This window comes from Stegostoma tigrinum, unplaced genomic scaffold (genome assembly GCF_030684315.1).
Source record: "Stegostoma tigrinum isolate sSteTig4 unplaced genomic scaffold, sSteTig4.hap1 scaffold_350, whole genome shotgun sequence".
Taxonomy (NCBI): domain Eukaryota; kingdom Metazoa; phylum Chordata; class Chondrichthyes; order Orectolobiformes; family Stegostomatidae; genus Stegostoma; species Stegostoma tigrinum.
The window spans coordinates 68,715-86,890 of record NW_026728278.1 but is presented as its reverse complement, the minus strand read 5'-3'; the positions used below and the strand labels follow the sequence as shown (position 1 = coordinate 86,890).

The 18,176-nt window shown below is 53.0% G+C and overlaps 1 protein-coding gene across 8 annotated transcripts in view; it reads left to right on the top strand.

The window, feature by feature from the left end:
* The first annotated feature begins 3,424 nt into the window (after positions 1-3,424).
* LOC125449982 (RNA-binding protein 10-like) overlaps positions 3,425-18,176 on the top strand; it is a 40,950-nt gene continuing 26,198 nt past the window's right edge. For all 8 annotated transcript variants that reach the window (XM_059643954.1, XM_059643960.1, XM_059643959.1 and 5 more), the window contains exons 1-5: positions 3,425-3,724; positions 9,577-9,689; positions 10,951-11,128; positions 11,993-12,166; positions 12,906-12,975. In XM_059643954.1, the coding sequence (XP_059499937.1) occupies positions 9,673-9,689; positions 10,951-11,128; positions 11,993-12,166; positions 12,906-12,975 (439 nt within the window). In that variant the 5' untranslated portion in view covers positions 3,425-3,724; positions 9,577-9,672. The remainder of the gene's footprint in view (positions 3,725-9,576; positions 9,690-10,950; positions 11,129-11,992; positions 12,167-12,905; positions 12,976-18,176) is intronic.

Genomic DNA, 18,176 nt, shown 5'->3' with positions numbered 1-18,176 from the left:
ATCTGAAATTTGGAAGAGTCGGGGATAATTATTTGGGATATTATAGGTTGCTGTGGGTTGGGGGTTGTGGGGGGGTGGTGATCTTGACAAGGGAGGGGAATGTGCCCCCTTGGGGTGGGAGTGGGTGTGGGGAGGGTGGGGCTTCGCTCGATTCTGAGCTGGTCTCTGGAGAAGAATGTAAAAATGGACCCAGCCATCACCCCACCCCACACAACCCCCCCCCCCACCAACATCTTGACATTCAATACTGTCACCATCAGTGAATCCCACCCCCTCCACCCCCAATCAAGCAGAAACTGAGCTGGGACCCCAGCCCCATTACAAGGAGCAGATCAGAGGCTGGGAATCCTGCAGCGAGTGACTCCCCTCCTGACTCTTCTCCTCCCCCCCCCCCCCCCGACAAAGCCCTCCTACCCTTGACAAGGCACAAGGCAGGAGGGTGAGAGAACACTCCCCACTTGCCCTGGGCGGGGGCAGCTCCAACAACACTGGAGAAGCTCGACACCAGCCAGGACCCTGACCCCACCCCTGCTCGATCAACACGCTAACCCCCACCTTCAACACTCCTGCTCTCCCCACCCCCCCCCACCACGCCCGGCACGCAGCAGCAGCTGGGTTCATTAGGAATGCTCGGCTGAGCTCCAACACCGACGCACCCTCTCTGCAGGAAGGACGAGGGGCAGTGCGGACCACGCGCCCCAGGCAGATTCTTGGAATTTTGTCCCTAATTAGGGGGTTACTGTGTGAGGTGTCCCTATGCCACACTGGAGGTGTGTGTGTGTGTGTGTGTGGGGAGGAGAAACTGTAACCTGCCCCACCTTCTAAAGGAGGCAATTAGGGATGGGTGAAAATTGCTAGCCCCACTGGGGTGAAGGAGCAGAGGACAAGAACAGCAGCTAAACTGGGATTTCCCGTCTGCACGCTCGGGGAGAGACTCTGTTTGAATTCCAAGTGATAGTCTCTCTGGCCCTGACCTGCTCCATCTTGTCTGAAGGAATTTGCAGTTCGCAGTCAAGATGGGTCTTCACGTCGACACATTGCCCTCACTTAGACTCGCAGGGTAGCTATCGCCCTCATGCTCCCAGCACGGCGTTAGGTGCAGGGTAAAGCTCCCTCTACACTGTCCCCCTCCATCAAACGCTCCCAGGGACAGCATTGGGTTAGATACAGAGTAGAGCTCTCTCTACACCATCCTCCTCCCCTCCCACACCCCGACAAACACTCCCAGAACAGCAGCAGTGCAGTGCTCGATACACTGTAAAGCTGTTCCTACACTGTCTCTTCCATCCCCATCAACAGTCCCAGGACAGGACCAACGTGGGTTTAGTTACAGAGTAAAGCTCACTCTACACTGCACCCCTATCAAACACTCCCAGGGACAGGGCCAGCACGGGGTTTGATACAGAGTAATGCACCCTCTACACTATCGCCCCACCTATCACTCCCAGGACAGGCATAGCACGGAGTTAGATACAGAGCAAAGCTCTCTCTGCACCATCACCCCATCAATCACTCCCAGGACAGAGACAGCATGGGGTTAGATACAGAGTGAAGCTCCCTCTACACTGTCCCCCTCTATCTATCACTCCCAGGACAGGAGCAACACGGGGTTAGACACAGAGTAAAGCTTCCTGTACACCATCACCCCATCTATCACTCCCAGGACAGGGACAGCACGGGGTTAGACACAGTAAAGCTCACTCTACACCATCACCCGATTAAACACTCCCAGGACAGGGACAGCACGGAGTTAGATACAGAGTAAAGGACCCTCTACACCATCACCCGATCAAACACTCCCAGGACAGGGGCAGCACGGGGTTCGATACACAGTAAAGCTCTCTCAACACCATCTCCTTCCATCAAACGCTCCCAGCACAGGGCGAGATACAGTGTGAAGAGTCAATGCCTGGGGAGTGCCGCATTGTTGGTGGGCCCTTTCTGAGGGATACTGGAGGCGGCCTCCTGCTGCAGCTATAGATTCAGAGGCTGTATTAGGGAGGGCGAGCGCTTTGTGGTTCGGTGCAGAAAATGGCATCACCAAAATAAACATGCAGTTTGTGGGATCTTGCTGTGTACCAGCTGTCCTACGCAGTGGCTCTCCAGAAGGTTGGTGGCTTCAAAGAGGTAATATGATAGACATTCCATACTTTCAGTGGATCATTATTCCTACCCCTAAAGGGGCAGCTCATAAAACTGTCCAAACAAAGACATCTCTGCAACTCACCTCCGCTCCAGGGGTGGGGAGGAGACTGTCTGACAGACAGCCGCGGGTCCAATCCGGCCCCGGCGGAGGCGGATTCAGCCAATGACAGACTGGCGGCTCTCCCAATGAAAGCCAGGCTGACGCGATACCACCAATGGAAGCGCAACGGGGGCTGGACAGACGGGCGGCTAGACCAATGAGAGTCAGGCGGGGCGGTGCCTGGAGGTGTGGCGGGCGCTGGATAGGCGGGCAGCGAGTCAAACGAGAATCAGGCGGACGCGTGAGCGGGCAACAGGGGTTGGAAGGACTGGCGGCTAACCCAATGAGAGTCAGGCGGAGCTGGCCAGGTGGCTTGCCCTGTCCAATAGGATGCAGCGGGGAACGTGTAAACATGATTGACACTTTTAACGGCCAATCAGTCTGTATGCATTTGAAAGACGTGCATACTGACCATTGGGCAGTGGTGGCACACTGGGCGGTTCCTTCGATTCTGGCCAATAGACTTTGAGTGGGGGCGGAGAGCTAAGCGGGCGTGTACAGCTCCTGGCTGACCATTGGGCGGAGTGTTTGCCTTGGCCGACTGACAGACTGCGCAATTATGTGACGGCTTCCCTTGACTGATGGCCGAACAGGCCAATAGTTGCAGGCGTAGGCGGGTCTCTCCCTCGCGCTCTCTCTCCTCCTTCCCCCGCCCCGCCCCTAGACTATTGTGACTGGCGGTGGGCGGTAACTGTTGATGGACGGGCGTGGCGTTTACTTTAATCGACAAATACAATGCCCAATCGTGTCGTTTTGACTTTGACCGATGTCTGCACTGACCAATGGTGGCAGACGTAGACGTGTCCATTGTGTCAGGCATACTGGCCATTGGGAGCGGGGATGGACTTGATCGACATTGATGTGACCCAATCATGTGGTCCCCCTGGCCTGACCGATGGACGCGCGGACCAACGGTTGACAGGGGTAGGTGGGAAGGCCGCTGAGACATCCGACCAATGGGACAGGCGGAGTGGGCGCGGACGGCTGACGGACACACGGTCTAACCATTCGGAACGCAGCACTCTCTGATAGACAGCCTCCGCGACCAACCGGCTGCCACAGTCGCCTTTAGGGACGGGCGCTTTCTCCAATAGACGTCAGAGAGCGATGGGCGGTACTATGGCTCCCAGCCAATGGATTGACGTGGACGGACGCAGCACCCCACCCCCCCCGCGTCGCCGGGGCGTGAGGGGAAGGAGCCGCCCGATTGTCGACTGCAGCGCCGCCGCCATTTTGTGGCCGCTCGGTGAGGCCGAAGGAGACGGAGGAGGGGGATGGGCTGGAGAGGGAGAGATACTGGAGTTAAAGCAAAACACCACGTAAAATCCGGTATTACCAGCGGGAAGGCCGACGGTAGCTCACTGGAGGCCTTTCCCCTTCGCTGACCCCGCTTCCCGTATTACAACAACAACCGCCGCCGTCGTGCATTAAAGTAGCCGCATCCCGATCTCCCCCCCTCCCCCCCCCCACCCCACCAAGGTAGGCGATGTCTGCAGCTTCTTGCCTTAAGAATGGGATGGGGGAGGTAAATCAAAAAGAAGCAAAATATACGATGCTGCAGTATTGTGGATCTTTGGGGCCAAGGGAGTCTTCAAATGTCCGTTTTTTTTGCCTGCCCCCACCCCATAATATACTCATGTCTTTTTTTTTGGTATCACAATAGCAACGGAGGACGTACCTGACCTCCCCGAGCGGGCCGGGGATGTCTTTTGGGGAAACCAGCGGGATAGCACGAGAGGCTGAGCGGCCTCCCCTGCCTTCGCATTGGCTGACCGCGGCGTTGGGGGCAGCGCTGCTCTGTGCCTCGGCCGTCCCTCCCCGGGAGGGTCGGACGCAGGCGAGGGGACTGCCGGGTTCGCGAAGTAGCGGCATCGGGTTCGCGAAGTAGCGGCAACGGGTTCGCGAAGTAGCGGCATCGGGTTCGCGAAGTAGCGGCATCGGGTTCGCGAAGTAGCGGCATCGGGGCCGCAGTGCGCGCCGTACGGCCTCGGGGTACACCCGGGTTTCCCAAGCCTGTTGTGGGGGATACGGGGGAACGGGGCGGAGGTGGTTTGTGGCTGGGGAGTCGGAGTGCCGGGGGGGGCGGGGGGGGGGGGGGGAATGTCTTCTGCCGTTGCTACTTCCCCTTTCTTTTTGTTGGTGGGGGAAGGGGAGGGGGTCGCCTTAGGCTGCGACGATAAGTTGTGAGTCAAGTTGATGTGAGCCCTGAGCGGTCAGAACCGGAGTTGGCAGCACGTCGACTCTGCGGCAGCCGGGGAGTGCGGAAGCGCCGTCCATAGGAGCCTGAACACGGAGACGTGAACGTGGATAGCTTGGACGTTTGACCTCGTCCGGAAGAAATTTAATCGTCAGCATCACGAGGCAATGCTGGTGGATTGAGGCGAGCTCGGTCGCTCCTCCTGAGCAGGTCTGTTGTGTTTCACCGAGACCCCACGCGTGGATTGCTTCGATATGGAAGGGCGGATTTGCATCTGGATCGCCCCAGGATGTCCGAACCTGCTCCGCAACTCTGCGGGAGTACTGCTTTCCTGAGGAGGAATTGCAAAGCAAGCTCCCAGCCGTCGCAGAAGCATCGTTTATTTTCTTCCTGACTTGGAGGAGGGATAAATGTCCTCTAATAGTGCCCGTTCCCTTGTCGCTAACCCTCTTAACAGTACCCACTCTGTCATTGCTGACCCTTCGACAGTGCCCGTTCCCTTGTCGCTGACCCTCTGGTGCCTGCTCCCTCGTTGCAGGGGCTGTGACGGTGCCTGCTCCTACGTTGCTGCCCCTCCAGGGGTGTTTCGCACTACCCTGTAGTTGATTGAAAAATCAGGAGCAGTTGGATTGTGTCAACATTCTGGAAACCTTGTAATGATGTCTGAGAGACCTATCAGTTTTAAGTTTCTTTTTATAGATCTGTTACTGGGATGTAAATTAGTTATTGAGTTTGACAGATGTTCCTGAGTGTAAATAGTTTGTCTTGTCCAGTGTCTTCTGGGTAGCTTCTCTAATTTCTGCTTACTGTGTTTTTAAAATTGTCATGTTGACTTCTTTTGTTTGAATCTGAACAGGGGAAGAAAATCTCAGCCTGTCAGGTTTCATGATTACCTTCTACCCCTTGCTCTGGGGCAGCTTGTGATGTGTTTTGTGAAAATTTTTCTCATAAATTGTTGACAGACTGGTAATAACAGTCTGCACCACAACTTTTTAAAAAAAAACCTCCCAAGTATAGCACCTCACCGTCTGGCTCAGTGTTTCCTGAGATCTCGAAGCCCCTTCTTGTGGATATATTGTAAATGAGCATTTTGCAAAACTGGTTCTTGGGACATGGGCATCGCTGGCATTTATCGCCCGCCCTACTCAACCGTTGAAGGTGGGGGTGAGACACCTTCTTGAACCGTTACAGTCCCCCTGTGGTGTAGCGACACAGCGCACAGTGCCCGGTAGGGAGGGAGTTCCAGGATTCAGACCCAGTATCCTTCTAAGTTGGAATGGTGTGCATGCTTTGGCGGGCAACTAGCAAGTAGTGTTGTTCCAGTGCACCTGCTACCCTTGTTTCCTCAACTGCTGATGAGTGATTTTGCTAGCGATCCTCCTTCATGTCTGTTTTAATTACGCTGCTGTACAAACACATACCCTGAGATACCAGGGAGACAGGAGCACCTCATCTCTTACGCCCATGCTCGCTCGCTTCTCTCTCTCTCCTTCTCTCTCTGTCTCTGATTCCTGCTGTCTTTTTCTCCGTCTCTTCCCATCTCTCTCTCTCTCTCTCTCTGTCGCTCTCATATTGTTTGGTGTGCTGTTCAGTAGCCTCCTCCTGTGTGACACAGCCAAGGTAGATAGAGACTGCACTCCTGCCTGCCTTCTAGATGCTGGTCCGGCTATCCCTGCAGACTGGCCGTAGAGTAGCAGGAGAGACTGTTTTCACCGCTCCCTGAGGTATTTTCTAGAGCAGTATGTATGTAGTCCAACTCGGGAAAGGGCCGTACTGGACCTGGTGCTGGGTAATGAACCCGGCCAGGTGGTTGATATTACACTAGGGGACTATTTTGGAAATAGCGACCATAATTCCGTAAGTTTTACAATACTCGTGGACAAGGATAGGAGTGGTCCTAAAGGGAGAGTACTAAACTGGGGGAAGGCCGACTATACCAAAATTCGGCAGGATCTGAGGAATGTAGATTGGGAGAAACTGTTTGAAGATAAATCCACATTTGAAATGTGGGAGGCTTTTAAGGAGAGGTTGATTAGTGTGCAGGAGAGATGTTCCTGTGAAAATGAGGAATAGGAAAGGCAAGATTAGGGAGCCATGGATGACAGGTGAAATTGTGAGACTAGCCAAGAGAAAAAAGGAAGCATACATGAGGTCTCGGCGACTGAAGACAGACGAAGCTTTGCAAGAATATCTGGAATGTGAGGTGTGAGGTGATGCACTTTGGTAGGAGTAGCCAGAAGGCAAAGTACTGGGCTAATGGTAAGATTCTTAGTAGTTTAGATGAGCAGAGAGATCTCGGTGTCCATGTACACAGATCCTTGAAAGTTGCCACCCAGGTTGGCAGGGCTGTTAAGAAGGCATACAGTGTTTTAGCTTTTATTAATAGAGGGATCGAGTTCCGAAACCAAGAGGTTATGCTGCAGCTGTACAAAACTCTGGTGCGGCCGCACTTGGAGTATTGTGTACAGTTCTGGTCACCGCATTATAAGAAGGATGTGGAAGCTTTGGAAAGGGCGCAGAGGAGATTTACTAGGATGTTGCCTGGTATGGAGGGAAGGTCTTACGAGGAAAGGCTGAGGGACTTGAGGCTGTTTTCATTAGAGAGAAGAAGGTTGAGAGGTGACTTAATTGAAACATATAAAATAATCAGAGGGTTAGATAGGGTGGATAGGGAGAGCCTTTTTCCTAGGATGATGACGGCGAGCACGAGGGGGCATAGCTTTAAATTGAGGGGCGAAAGATATCGGACAGATGTCAGAGGTAGTTTCTTTACTCTGATAGTAGTAAGGGAATGGACCGCTTTGCCTGCAACGGTAGTAGATTCGCCAACTTTAAGTACATTTAAGTCGTCATTGGACAAGCATATGGACATATATGGAATAGTGTAGGTTAGATGGGCTTGAGATCGGTATGACAGGTCGGCACAACGTCGAGGGCCGAAGGGCTTGTACTGTGTTGTTATGTTCTATGTAGAGCGAATCTGAAAAAAGGGATTAAGAGGGCTAAGAGAGGACATGAGATATTGCTGGCAAACATGGTTAAGGAAAATCCCAAAGCCTTTTATTCATGTATAAAGAGCAAGAGGGTAACTAGAGAAAGGATTGGCCCACTTAAGATTGAAGAAGGAAAGTTATGCGCTGAGTCAGAGAAAATGGATGACATTCTTAACGAGTACTTTGCATCGGTATTCACCAAGGAGAGGGACATGTCAGATGTTGAGGTTAGGGATAGATGTTTGCTTAATCTAGGTCAAGTTGACATAAGGAAGGAGGAAGTGTTAGGTGTCCTAAATGACATGAAGGTGGACAAGTCCCCAGGTCCGGATGGGATCTATCCCAGGTTACTGAGGGAAGCGAGAGAGGAAATAGCCGGGGCCCTAACAGATATCTTTGCAGTGTCCTTAGACACGAGTGAGCTCCCAGAGGACTGGAGACTTGCTAATGTTGTCCCCTTGTTTAAAAAGGGCAGCAAGAATAATCCAGGTAATTATCGACTGGTGAGCCTGACGTCAGTGGTAGGGAACCTACTGGAGAAGATATGAGGGATAGGATCTATTCCCATTTGGAAGAAAATGGGAATATCGGTGATACGCAACATGGTTTTGAGCAGGGAAGGTCATGTCTTACCAACTTAATAGAATTCTTTGAGGACGTGACAAAGTTGATTGATGAGGGAAGGGCTGTAGATATATACATGGGCTTCAGTAAGGCGTTTGATAAGGTTCCCCATGGCAGGCTGATGGAGAAAGTGAAGTCACATGGGGTCCAGAGTGTGCTAGCTAGATGGATAAAAAACTGGCTGGGCAACAGGAGACAGAGGGTAGTAGTAGAAGGGAGTTTCTCAAATTGGAGACCTGTAACCAGTGGTGTGCCACAGGGATCTGTGCTGGGACACTGTTGTTTGTGATATATGTAAATGATCTGGAGGAAGGTGTAGGTGGTCTGATCAGCAAGTTTGGTGATGACACTAAGATTGGTGGAGTAACTGATAGTGAAGGGGACTATCAGAAAGTACAGCAGAATGTAGATAGACTGGAGAGTTGGGCAGATAAATGGTAGATGGAGATCAATCCGGGCAAATGTGAGGTGATGCATTTTGGAAAATCAAATTCAAGGGCGAACTATACAGTAAATGGAAAAGTCCTAGGGAAAATTGATGAACAGAGAGATCTGGGTGTTCAGGTCCATTGCTCCCTGAAGGTGACAACACAGGTCAATAGAGTGGTCAAGAAGGCATACGGCATGCTTTCCTTCATTGGGCGGAGTATTGAGTACAAGAGTTGGCAGGTCAAGTTGCAGTTGTATAGGACTTTGGTTCGGCCACATTTGGAGTACTGTGTGCAGTTCTGGTCGCCACATTACCAAAAGGATATGGACGCTTTGGAGAGGGTGCAGGGGAGGTTCACCAGGATGTTGCCTGGTATGGAGGGCGCTAGCTATGAAGAGAGGTTGAATAGATTAGGATTATTTTCATTAGAAAGATGGAGATTGAGGGGGGACCTGATTGAGGTCTACAGAATCATGAGGGGTATAGACAGGGTGGATAGCAAGAAGCTTTTTCCCAGAGTGGGGGACTCGATTACTAGGGGTCATGAGTTCAAAGTGAGAGGAGGAAAGTTCTTTACATAGAGGGTGGTGGGTGCCTGGAACGCGTTGCCAGCGGAGGTGGTAGACGCAGACACGTTAGTGTCTTTTAAGATATATTTGGACGGGTACATGGATGGGCAGGGAGCAAATGGACACAGACCGTTAGTAAATAGATGACAGGTTAGACAGAGGATCTTGATCAGCGCAGGCTTGGAGGGCCGAAGGGCCTGTTCCTGTGCTGTAGGTTTCTTTGTTCCTTTGTTATTTCTGCCCTGTGATAGCTTGCCTGGTCTGGAGCTGATGTTTGAGATTTTCTTGGGGAAGCAATGATATCCTTTAATCTCAGCAATATGATCGTGAGGGAATGATGGCTCACTCAGTATGAACACAGCAGTGCAGAGTGATTGGGAAACGTAAATATCTCTTGTCTCCATTTATTTTTCTGTTTGGTAGTATTAGGTAGTAGGTGCATGTTTTGATTTATCTTTTGCAGTGGCAGGTGGCTGGATGGACCTGTCAGCACTAATAGGACTGGTCTGTTTTTGCAGGATAAACGAGGGACGAGAGAGAGGGGCGGACACCCAACGGGTTGACGTCTAAACATTACTGAGTACACACGTGTGTGCCCATTCCAGAAACTGAAGATGGATTATGACAAACGGTAACTTCAGGCCTGCCTGTGTTTACAGAGACTACCGGTTTACCCCCAGCCCCCCTGTTTGCAGATTTTAAAAATCTTCATTTGTTCAAGGGAGGGGGGTGTCATTAGCAAAGTTACCGTTTATCGCCTGTCCTTCATTGTCCTTTGAAAAGGCAGTGTGATGCAGAGTCAGCCAGCAGTTCCGTGAGGGGGGAGGATTTGCAGGAGGTGGACTTGGTGACCGTGATAGAAGGCTGACACTTTTTGGGTGTGTTGATCTCAGTGGTGTTTCCCCCTGCACCTACTGCCCTTGTCTGTTTAAGGAATAGAGGTGGCGGGCTTGGAGGGTGCTACTGTTAGGACCCTTGGCAAGTCATTACAGTGCGTCTTGTAGGTGTTACATACTGCTGCTGTGCATAGGAGTTTGAGAGAGTGAAGCTTGAAGGACATCTGCCTTGTCCTGGATGGTGTAAAACTTATCAGGTGCTATGGGAGGTGCAGTCAATATTTGTGCCTCGTCGATGCTGGGACAGGCTTTGTGGGGAGAATCAGGAGGGGAGTTAACTCGCTGCAGGGTTCCCAGCCTCTGACCTGCTCTAGTAGCCGCGGCTTTGATATGGGGCTGGGTCTAGTTCAGTTTCTGCTCAATGGTAACCCCCCCCGCCCCCAAGCGTTATTGATAGTTGGGGGACATCAGTTATGGTAAAGCCGTTGACTGTCAAGGGAGTGACGGTTAGATTCTCTTATAGGAGGTGGTAACCTCCAGGATGTTGACAGTGGGGGGGCCATTCATAATGGTAATCCCATTGAATGACGTAGAGGAAATGGTTAGATTCTCCTTTGTTGGAGAAAGTAGCCCTGGAGCTGTTTGGTTTAAGTAACTGCCTCAGCACCCTCTGAGGTAGAGTGCATGCCTTTAGAAGGTGGCAGTTGAACTTTGCCCTTAGGGTCTGCCCCTGCATTGCGGTCTGGTCGTGTAGGGTCAAAACCCAGAACTTGGCTTTCACCTGTCTAGTCAGCCACTGTTTGTGGAATGGTGACATCATCAACACTGACTTTGGGACACATTGGGGGAGGTTGGGGGTGGGGGGGAGAGGTGTGAATGTCCTCCTACCCACAGTGAACGGGAAAGAGACCTGCTGCAGGATGAGCCCTCCTGCCTGCGCACGGGGAATTGTGATTGCACGAGTTAGCATCTTTGGGAGAGCTGAGGGAGATAGCTCCATGTGAGTGTATTCGCCACCACCCCAGCAATGCCTCATTGCAATGCTTTCTGTTGCAGAGCGAGCCGGGGAGAACGAATGGGGCGCTACGGAAGCGATCGCAAGAAAGAGGAGGTGCTGGACACGCGAGACCATGACTACAGGGACATGGATTATAGGTCCTACGACCGGGAGTATGAATGTGACGGAGGAAAGGAGTATGGGCAGCAGGACTACAGGAACTATGATCAGTCTGAGGTAGCATTCAACCACTGTGAGGTTCCATACTTTTGTGCCGGTGGTTGGGGGGCTACATGCTCTGTACTTTTGGCATGCTCCCCACCACCCTGTGAAATGATGTGTGTGGCAAACATCGAGCGGAGCTTTACCTCAGTCTGCCTTTCGTCGCCCTTTGCCCCCTGTCGCCGGTCCAGCAGGCTGAAACCTTTCCCACTCACCGCCTCCTGCCTGTGACTGAGCTCTGAATTGGTGCAGTTTGCTGTCATCCAGCATTCCGAGAAAGGGATTTGGTCTAGTGTGCGGAGGGGTCACATGTTTATAAGTTTCCCTGTAGCCATTCCTCCTCCTGAGGCCTCTTCCCCCCCCCCCCCCCCCCCCCCCCCAAGCTTCAAGGTGATTCCAGAGCGATCTTCCAGCCTCATGAACCTGAAGGTGGAGCCCAGCGCAGCCTAGAGCTAAGGCCTGGTGCGGACTGGAGGCTAGGTACCAGTGTGGTCTGGTTGGAAGACCCTTGTTGTGAACTACTTTTTCTGCAACCCTGGAGTTTTCATTTCTCTATTTAACTAAGAGTTTGTAACTGAAGAAGCTGTACCTAAGATGCCTTTAAGTGGTAATGTAAGCATTTTATTGTACTCATCTCCATAAATGATAGTTAAGCTGATTCACTTCTGTTCTATTTCTAAGTACCCATAGCTGCCATCTTGCCCTCCCTTCGCATATCAATGCCTGTTTCCCTCCTGCACTCTCACGTCCCCCACTACCTCTTCCTGCTGCTTCTGGCCCGTGTGAATTACCCGATGTTTCAATGGCACTGCTTGTTCTGTGGTATTCCACCCAGTCCCTGCTCTTGTGCTAACCCTCTCACCATACTACCCTCTGCAGGAATACAGAGAGGACAGTGACAGTTACAAAAGCTACGAGAACACAGAAGAGGCCTTCAGCTTCCCAGGCGATGGAGACTACAGGGACCAGGACTACAGGAGCGAGTCTGGCGATGAGAAAGCCAGCAAGATCATAATGCTCCGGATGCTGCCTCAGTCAGCCACCGAAAATGATGTACGTGTGTGAGAGAGAAAACAGGGGCCTGAACCTTCTGTCTCAGTTATCTTAGCATCCATCTCTTCATTCAACGTCCAGTGCCAGAAATGAACTCAAGGATATAATGGTGCTTTATGTGAAGACAGCCTCCCGGCCAACCCCCTACTGTCGTGCAGCCTATTCATCTGCAGGGTTCTCTGGTTCGCCTGCGGGGACCCACTCTCTCTCCTCCCTGACGATTAAACTGACAAACCAGGAGCTGTGCATGCAATAAAGCTGGCTCTGGTAACACACACCTCTGGCAGATGGGGAATCAAACCTTACACTTAAGGATTGAGATGCAGCACTGTGGTCTCGTGCAGAGCCCCAGATTAAAACCCTGAGTGATTTATGAGTTGGTAATCCACCCCCCGCTGTCACCCAACACGATGGTTAGGGACAGTGTAGGGGGAGCTTTACTCTGTATCTAACCCCGCTGTCCCTGGGAATGTTTGATGGGGGGGGAACAGCTGTACTCTGTATCTAACCCCGTGCTGTCCATGTCCCTGGGAGTGTTTGGCGGCAGTGTGGAGGTAGCTTTACTTTCAGCTTAGAAGAGTTAGAGGGCAGCTTCACCCTCAACCTAACCCCATGCTGTAGCTGCCCCTTTTGTCCGCTGACTGTTGGGCCACCCGTGCTTCCCCACCCTGGGAGCGGGAGGTGTGCGGAATTTGTTGGACATTATTAGAGTTTGTTGCCTCTTCCTGTCTGATTTCAGATCCGGCTCCAGCTGCAGTACGCTGGCTACCAGCCTCGGGAGGTGCGCCTAATGAGGAACAAATCTTCAGGTGAGAGTCTGTTGATGGTTCTGTAAGAGATCTCTGCAGCCCCTGCACGCGCTCCCCGCAGCCCCTCCTTTCTCGCTCTGTTCCAGTGAGTGGTTCTAGATTGCTGAATAGACTGTGGTGGAAGTTATTACGCGTGGTTGAGGGTGGAAACCCTGAGGAGCCTGATGTTGGCTGTGCTCTTCCAAGGAGGAATCTTTTCAACCTGTTTGTCTCCTCCCCTACACCCTGCCCAAACTCTTCCCACAGCCAGTGCCTGGCTTTGCATTTTTGAATAATACACTTCTACCCTTGCTGTCCCCTCCCCAAAGCAACTCAGAAAAGCAAATTATCTGCAAATTCAGTTTGCAGATACATTTAATAATAGGAAACGCTGATAGAATGCGAGAAACAAAACCAGAATTTGCTGGAAAAGCTCAGTCGGACTGGAAGCATCTGTGGAGAGAAATCAAGAGTTAACGTTTTGAGTCCAGTTGCCCCATCACAGAAGTGATAGAATGTTATTGTTTGTCGTTCGTGCTGAAATGATACAAGAGTTGGGAGGTGTACAGAGACCGTATCTGGAGTACTGTGTGTGGTAGTGGTCTTGTTACTTAAGGAAGGAAATGTTAGTGTGTTGGAGGCAGTTCAGGGAAGGTCATTGAGAGTATTACCAGGATTGGGCGGATCAAGGTAAGGTTGGGCTTATTATCCACTGGGGTTCAAGAGTAAGAGAGAGCACCTAAGAGCCTGAGAGAGTTGGGGGTGGGGGGGTTGCGCGCAGGTGCAGAGCCTTCGGATATTCTTTTGGGCCGGGCGCGGTTGAGGACGGACAGGGGGGAGTAGAGATTCACCAAAGGCAAAGGTGGGCGAATAAAATGTTGATCACATTAGTGGGAATGTGCAGCGATCAAATCAGCCACAATTGTGTTGAGTGGGGCCTAACTTGTACGTGTAACTAGGTTATTGTAGGCTCCTCTCCCGATCCCCACTGCCTATCCCGAAGCAGGGCCTAGAGTTCTTGAATGTTGCATTCGTCTCACCTTTTTAAAAAGCTTGCTCTAAGATTGCCAAGCACAGGACACCTTCAAACTGTTTTGGGCTCCACACTGTCCCAAACACACGGGAGCACAGGATTGCAGCAGATGTTTGTATATTTGGCCACAAGGTGCAATCAAAATAGATTTGAGAAGGTAACCCCAGGCCTGAGGGTGTTGTAACGGCCAGGAAAGGGTCAGACAGGCTGGGGCTCGTTCTCTGGGAAAGGGAGCGCTTCAGGTCTTTGCAATGGCGAGGGGGAGAGTTGGAGCAGGTCGCCGGTGAGATGTTTCCACTTGTGTGTGGGGTGGGGAGACCAGGGAGACAGGGATCTGTCAATGTAAGATAGTCGCTCATAAATTTGATCAGGAGAAGCGTCTTCCTCTGGCCGCAGAGAGAGCGGGGTGAATGTGAAACCAGCAGTCGTTTTGTTATTTCTCTGCCATGAGTCTCTTCCAGCGCCCTCAATACCACCCGCGCCAACCTGCCCTTCTTGTTCCTTTCTCCCTTGAGTTCATGCAGTTCACAACCCCATCTATTCACCTTTAATAGTTTATCAGGTTCAAACGGTCAAAGATTCACACTTCTTTTTTGGATCTGCTCCTTTGAATTGAGTGTGTTTCTTTTGTAAAAGAAAAGGGTGTCACACCTTATTGAAATTTGTCGATTTTGTTTTTTGTGTGTGGGGTGTGATGGAGTTATGGTGGCTTGTTATTATCCAAGGTAAGCTGGTAAGTTACATGGTTCATGCCATTTGTGTTCTTGGATGCATTGCCCGCCATCACCCTGACTCCCCTACCCTTCCCATCCCGTTGAGCTGTGGTGCAGTAAAATGGTTCCTACCATGTGTTTCTTACGAGGGCAAGCTAGGCCCGGGCACGGTCCCTCACATTCACTTGGAGGGGCTTGCGTGCTTCGGGCGCCCTCTGACCTGGGTATTGGGGTGGGGGAAGAGGTGGATGTGGAGGGAGGGCCCGGGTTGGGGCTGGTGGAAGTGCAGCACAGGCAGGGCTGTGCGCAGATGAGACTCGGCAGAGCAGGGTCACTCTCTTTGCACGGGCAAGTACGGGGTTTCGACAGGCGGGTGGGGGTTGTTGGGGAAGAGAAGGCCCAGCCCCTTGCCCCCCTGCTGATCACGGCTGTTCCTTCCTTCACCACGCGAAATGCTTCACGCTCACCACGTGGGCCTTGCAGGTAGGACTGAAAAACGTTGGCCATCTAGGGTTGCGATGATGGAGCACTCTGCAGACGGGTGGGTGGATTTCTGGCGGTGTGCGTTCCTGAGGCGCTGTCCCAGAGCAGGCAGTATTGGCAAACATCACTTTAAGAGTGCATTTGTACAGCAATCTGACAACTTCACTGCCACTTCATTAGAATACTGTCCAGTGATACAACCCCCGCTCTCCCGCCCCCTGGTTCACTGCCCCGTGATATAATCCCCACTCTCCCGCACCCTGGTTCACTGTCCCGTGATATAATCCCCACTCTCCCGCACCCTGGTTCGCTGTTCCGTGATATAATCCCCACTCTCCCGCACCCAGGTTCACTGTCCCGTGATATAATCCCCACTCTCCCGCACCCTGGTTCACTGTCCCGTGATATAATCCCCACTCTCCCGCACCCTGGTTCGCTGTTCCGTGATATAATCCCCACTCTCCCGCACCCTGGTTCACTGCCCCGTGATATAATCCCCACTCTCCCGCACCCTGGTTCACTGTCCCGTGATATAATCCCCACTCTCCCGCACCCTGGTTCACTGCCCCGTGATATAATCCCCACTCTCCCGCACCCTGGTTCACTGTCCCGTGATATAATCCCCACTCTCCCGCACCCTGGTTCACTGTCCCGTGATATAATCCCCACTCTCCCGCACCCTGGTTCGCTGTTCCGTGATGTAATCCCCACTCTCCCGCACCCTGGTTCACTGTCCAGTGACATAATCCCCACTCTCCCGCACCCTGGTTTGCTGTCCCGTGATATAATCCCCACTCTCTCGCACCCTGGTTCGCTGTTCCGTGATATAATCCCCACTCTCCCGCACCCTGGTTTGCTGTCCCGTGATATAATCCCCACTCTCCCGCACCCTGGTTCACTGTCCCGTGATATAATCCCCACTCTCCCGCACCCTGGTTCACTGTCCCGTGATATAATCCCCACTCTCCCGCACCCTGGTTCACTGTCCCGTGATATAATCCCCACTCTCCCGCACCCTGGTTCGCTGTTCCGTGATATAATCCCCACTCTCCCGCACCCTGGTTCACTGTCCCGTGATATAATCCCCACTCTCCCGCACCCTGGTTCACTGTCCAGTGACATAATCCCCACTCTCCCGCAACCTGGCTTGCTGTTCCGTGATGTAATCCCCACTCTCCCGCACCCTGGCTTGCTGTCCAGTGATACACCCCCCCACTCTCCTGTACCCTGGTTCACTGTCCCGTGATATAATCCCCACTCTCCCGCACCCTGGTTCGCTGTCCCGTGATATAATCCCCACTGCCCCGTGATATAATCCCCACTCTCCCGCACCCTGGTTCGCTGCCCCGTGATATAATCCCCACTCTCCCGCCCCCTGGCTCGCTGTCCCGTGATGTAATCCCCACTCTCCCGCACCCAGGTTCACTGTCCCGTGATATAATCCCCACTCTCCCGCACCCTGGTTCGCTGTCCCGTGATATAATCCCCACTGCCCCGTGATATAATCCCCACTCTCCCGCACCCTGGTTCGCTGCCCCGTGATATAATCCCCACTCTCCCGCCCCCTGGCTCGCTGTCCCGTGATGTAATCCCCACTCTCCCGCACCCAGGTTCACTGCCCCGTGATATAATCCCCACTCTCCCGCACCCTGGTTCGCTGTCCCGTGATATAATCCCCACTGCCCCGTGATATAATCCCCACTCTCCCGCACCCTGGTTCGCTGCCCCGTGATATAATCCCCACTCTCCCGCACCCAGGTTCGCTGTCCCGTGATATAATCCCCACTGTCCCGTGATATAATCCCCACTCTCCCGCACCCTGGTTCGCTGCCCCGTGATATAATCCCCACTCTCCCGCCCCCTGGCTCGCTGTCCCGTGATGTAATCCCCACTCTCCTGCACCCTGGTTCACTGTCCCGTGATATAATCCCCACTGTCCCGTGATATAATCCCCACTCTCCCGCACCCTGGTTCGCTGTCCCGTGATTTAATCCCCACTGTCCCGTGATATAATCCCCACTCTCCCGCACCCTGGTTCGCTGCCCCGTGATATAATCCCCACTCTCCCGCCCCCTGGCTCGCTGTCCCGTGATGTAATCCCCACTCTCCTGCACCCTGGTTCACTGTCCCGTGATATAATCCCCACTCTCCCGCACCCTGGTTCGCTGTCCCGTGATATAATCCCCACTGCCCCGTGATATAATCCCCACTCTCCCGCACCCTGGTTCGCTGCCCCGTGATATAATCCCCACTCTCCCGCCCCCTGGCTCGCTGTCCAGTGACATAATCCCCACTCTCCCGCACCCTGGTTCACTGTCCCGTGATATAATCCCCACTCTCCCGCACCCTGGTTCACTGTCCCGTGATATAATCCCCACTCTCCCGCACCCTGGTTCGCTGTCCCGTGATATAATCCCCACTGCCCCGTGATATAATCCCCACTCTCCCGCACCCTGGTTCGCTGCCCCGTGATATAATCCCCACTCTCCCGCCCCCCTGGCTCGCTGTCCAGTGACATAATCCCCACTCTCCCGCACCCTGGTTCACTGTCCCGTGATATAATCCCCACTCTCCCGCACCCTGGTTTGCTGTCCCGTGATATAATCCCCACTCTCCCGCACCCTGGTTCACTGTCCCGTGATATAATCCCCACTCTCCCGCACCCTGGTTTGCTGTCCCGTGATATAATCCCCACTCTCCCGCACCCTGGTTCGCTGCCCCGTGATATAATCCCCACTCTCCCGCACCCTGGCTCGCTGCCCCGTGATATAATCCCCACTCTCCCGCACCCTGGTTCACTGTCCCGTGATATAATCCCCACTCTCCCGCACCCTGGTTCGCTGCCCCGTGATATAATCCCCACTCTCCCGCACCCTGGTTCGCTGCCCCGTGATATAATCCCCACTCTCCCGCCCCCTGGTTTGCTGCCCCGTGATATAATCCCCACTCTCCCGCACCCTGGTTCGCTGCCCCGTGATATAATCCCCACTCTC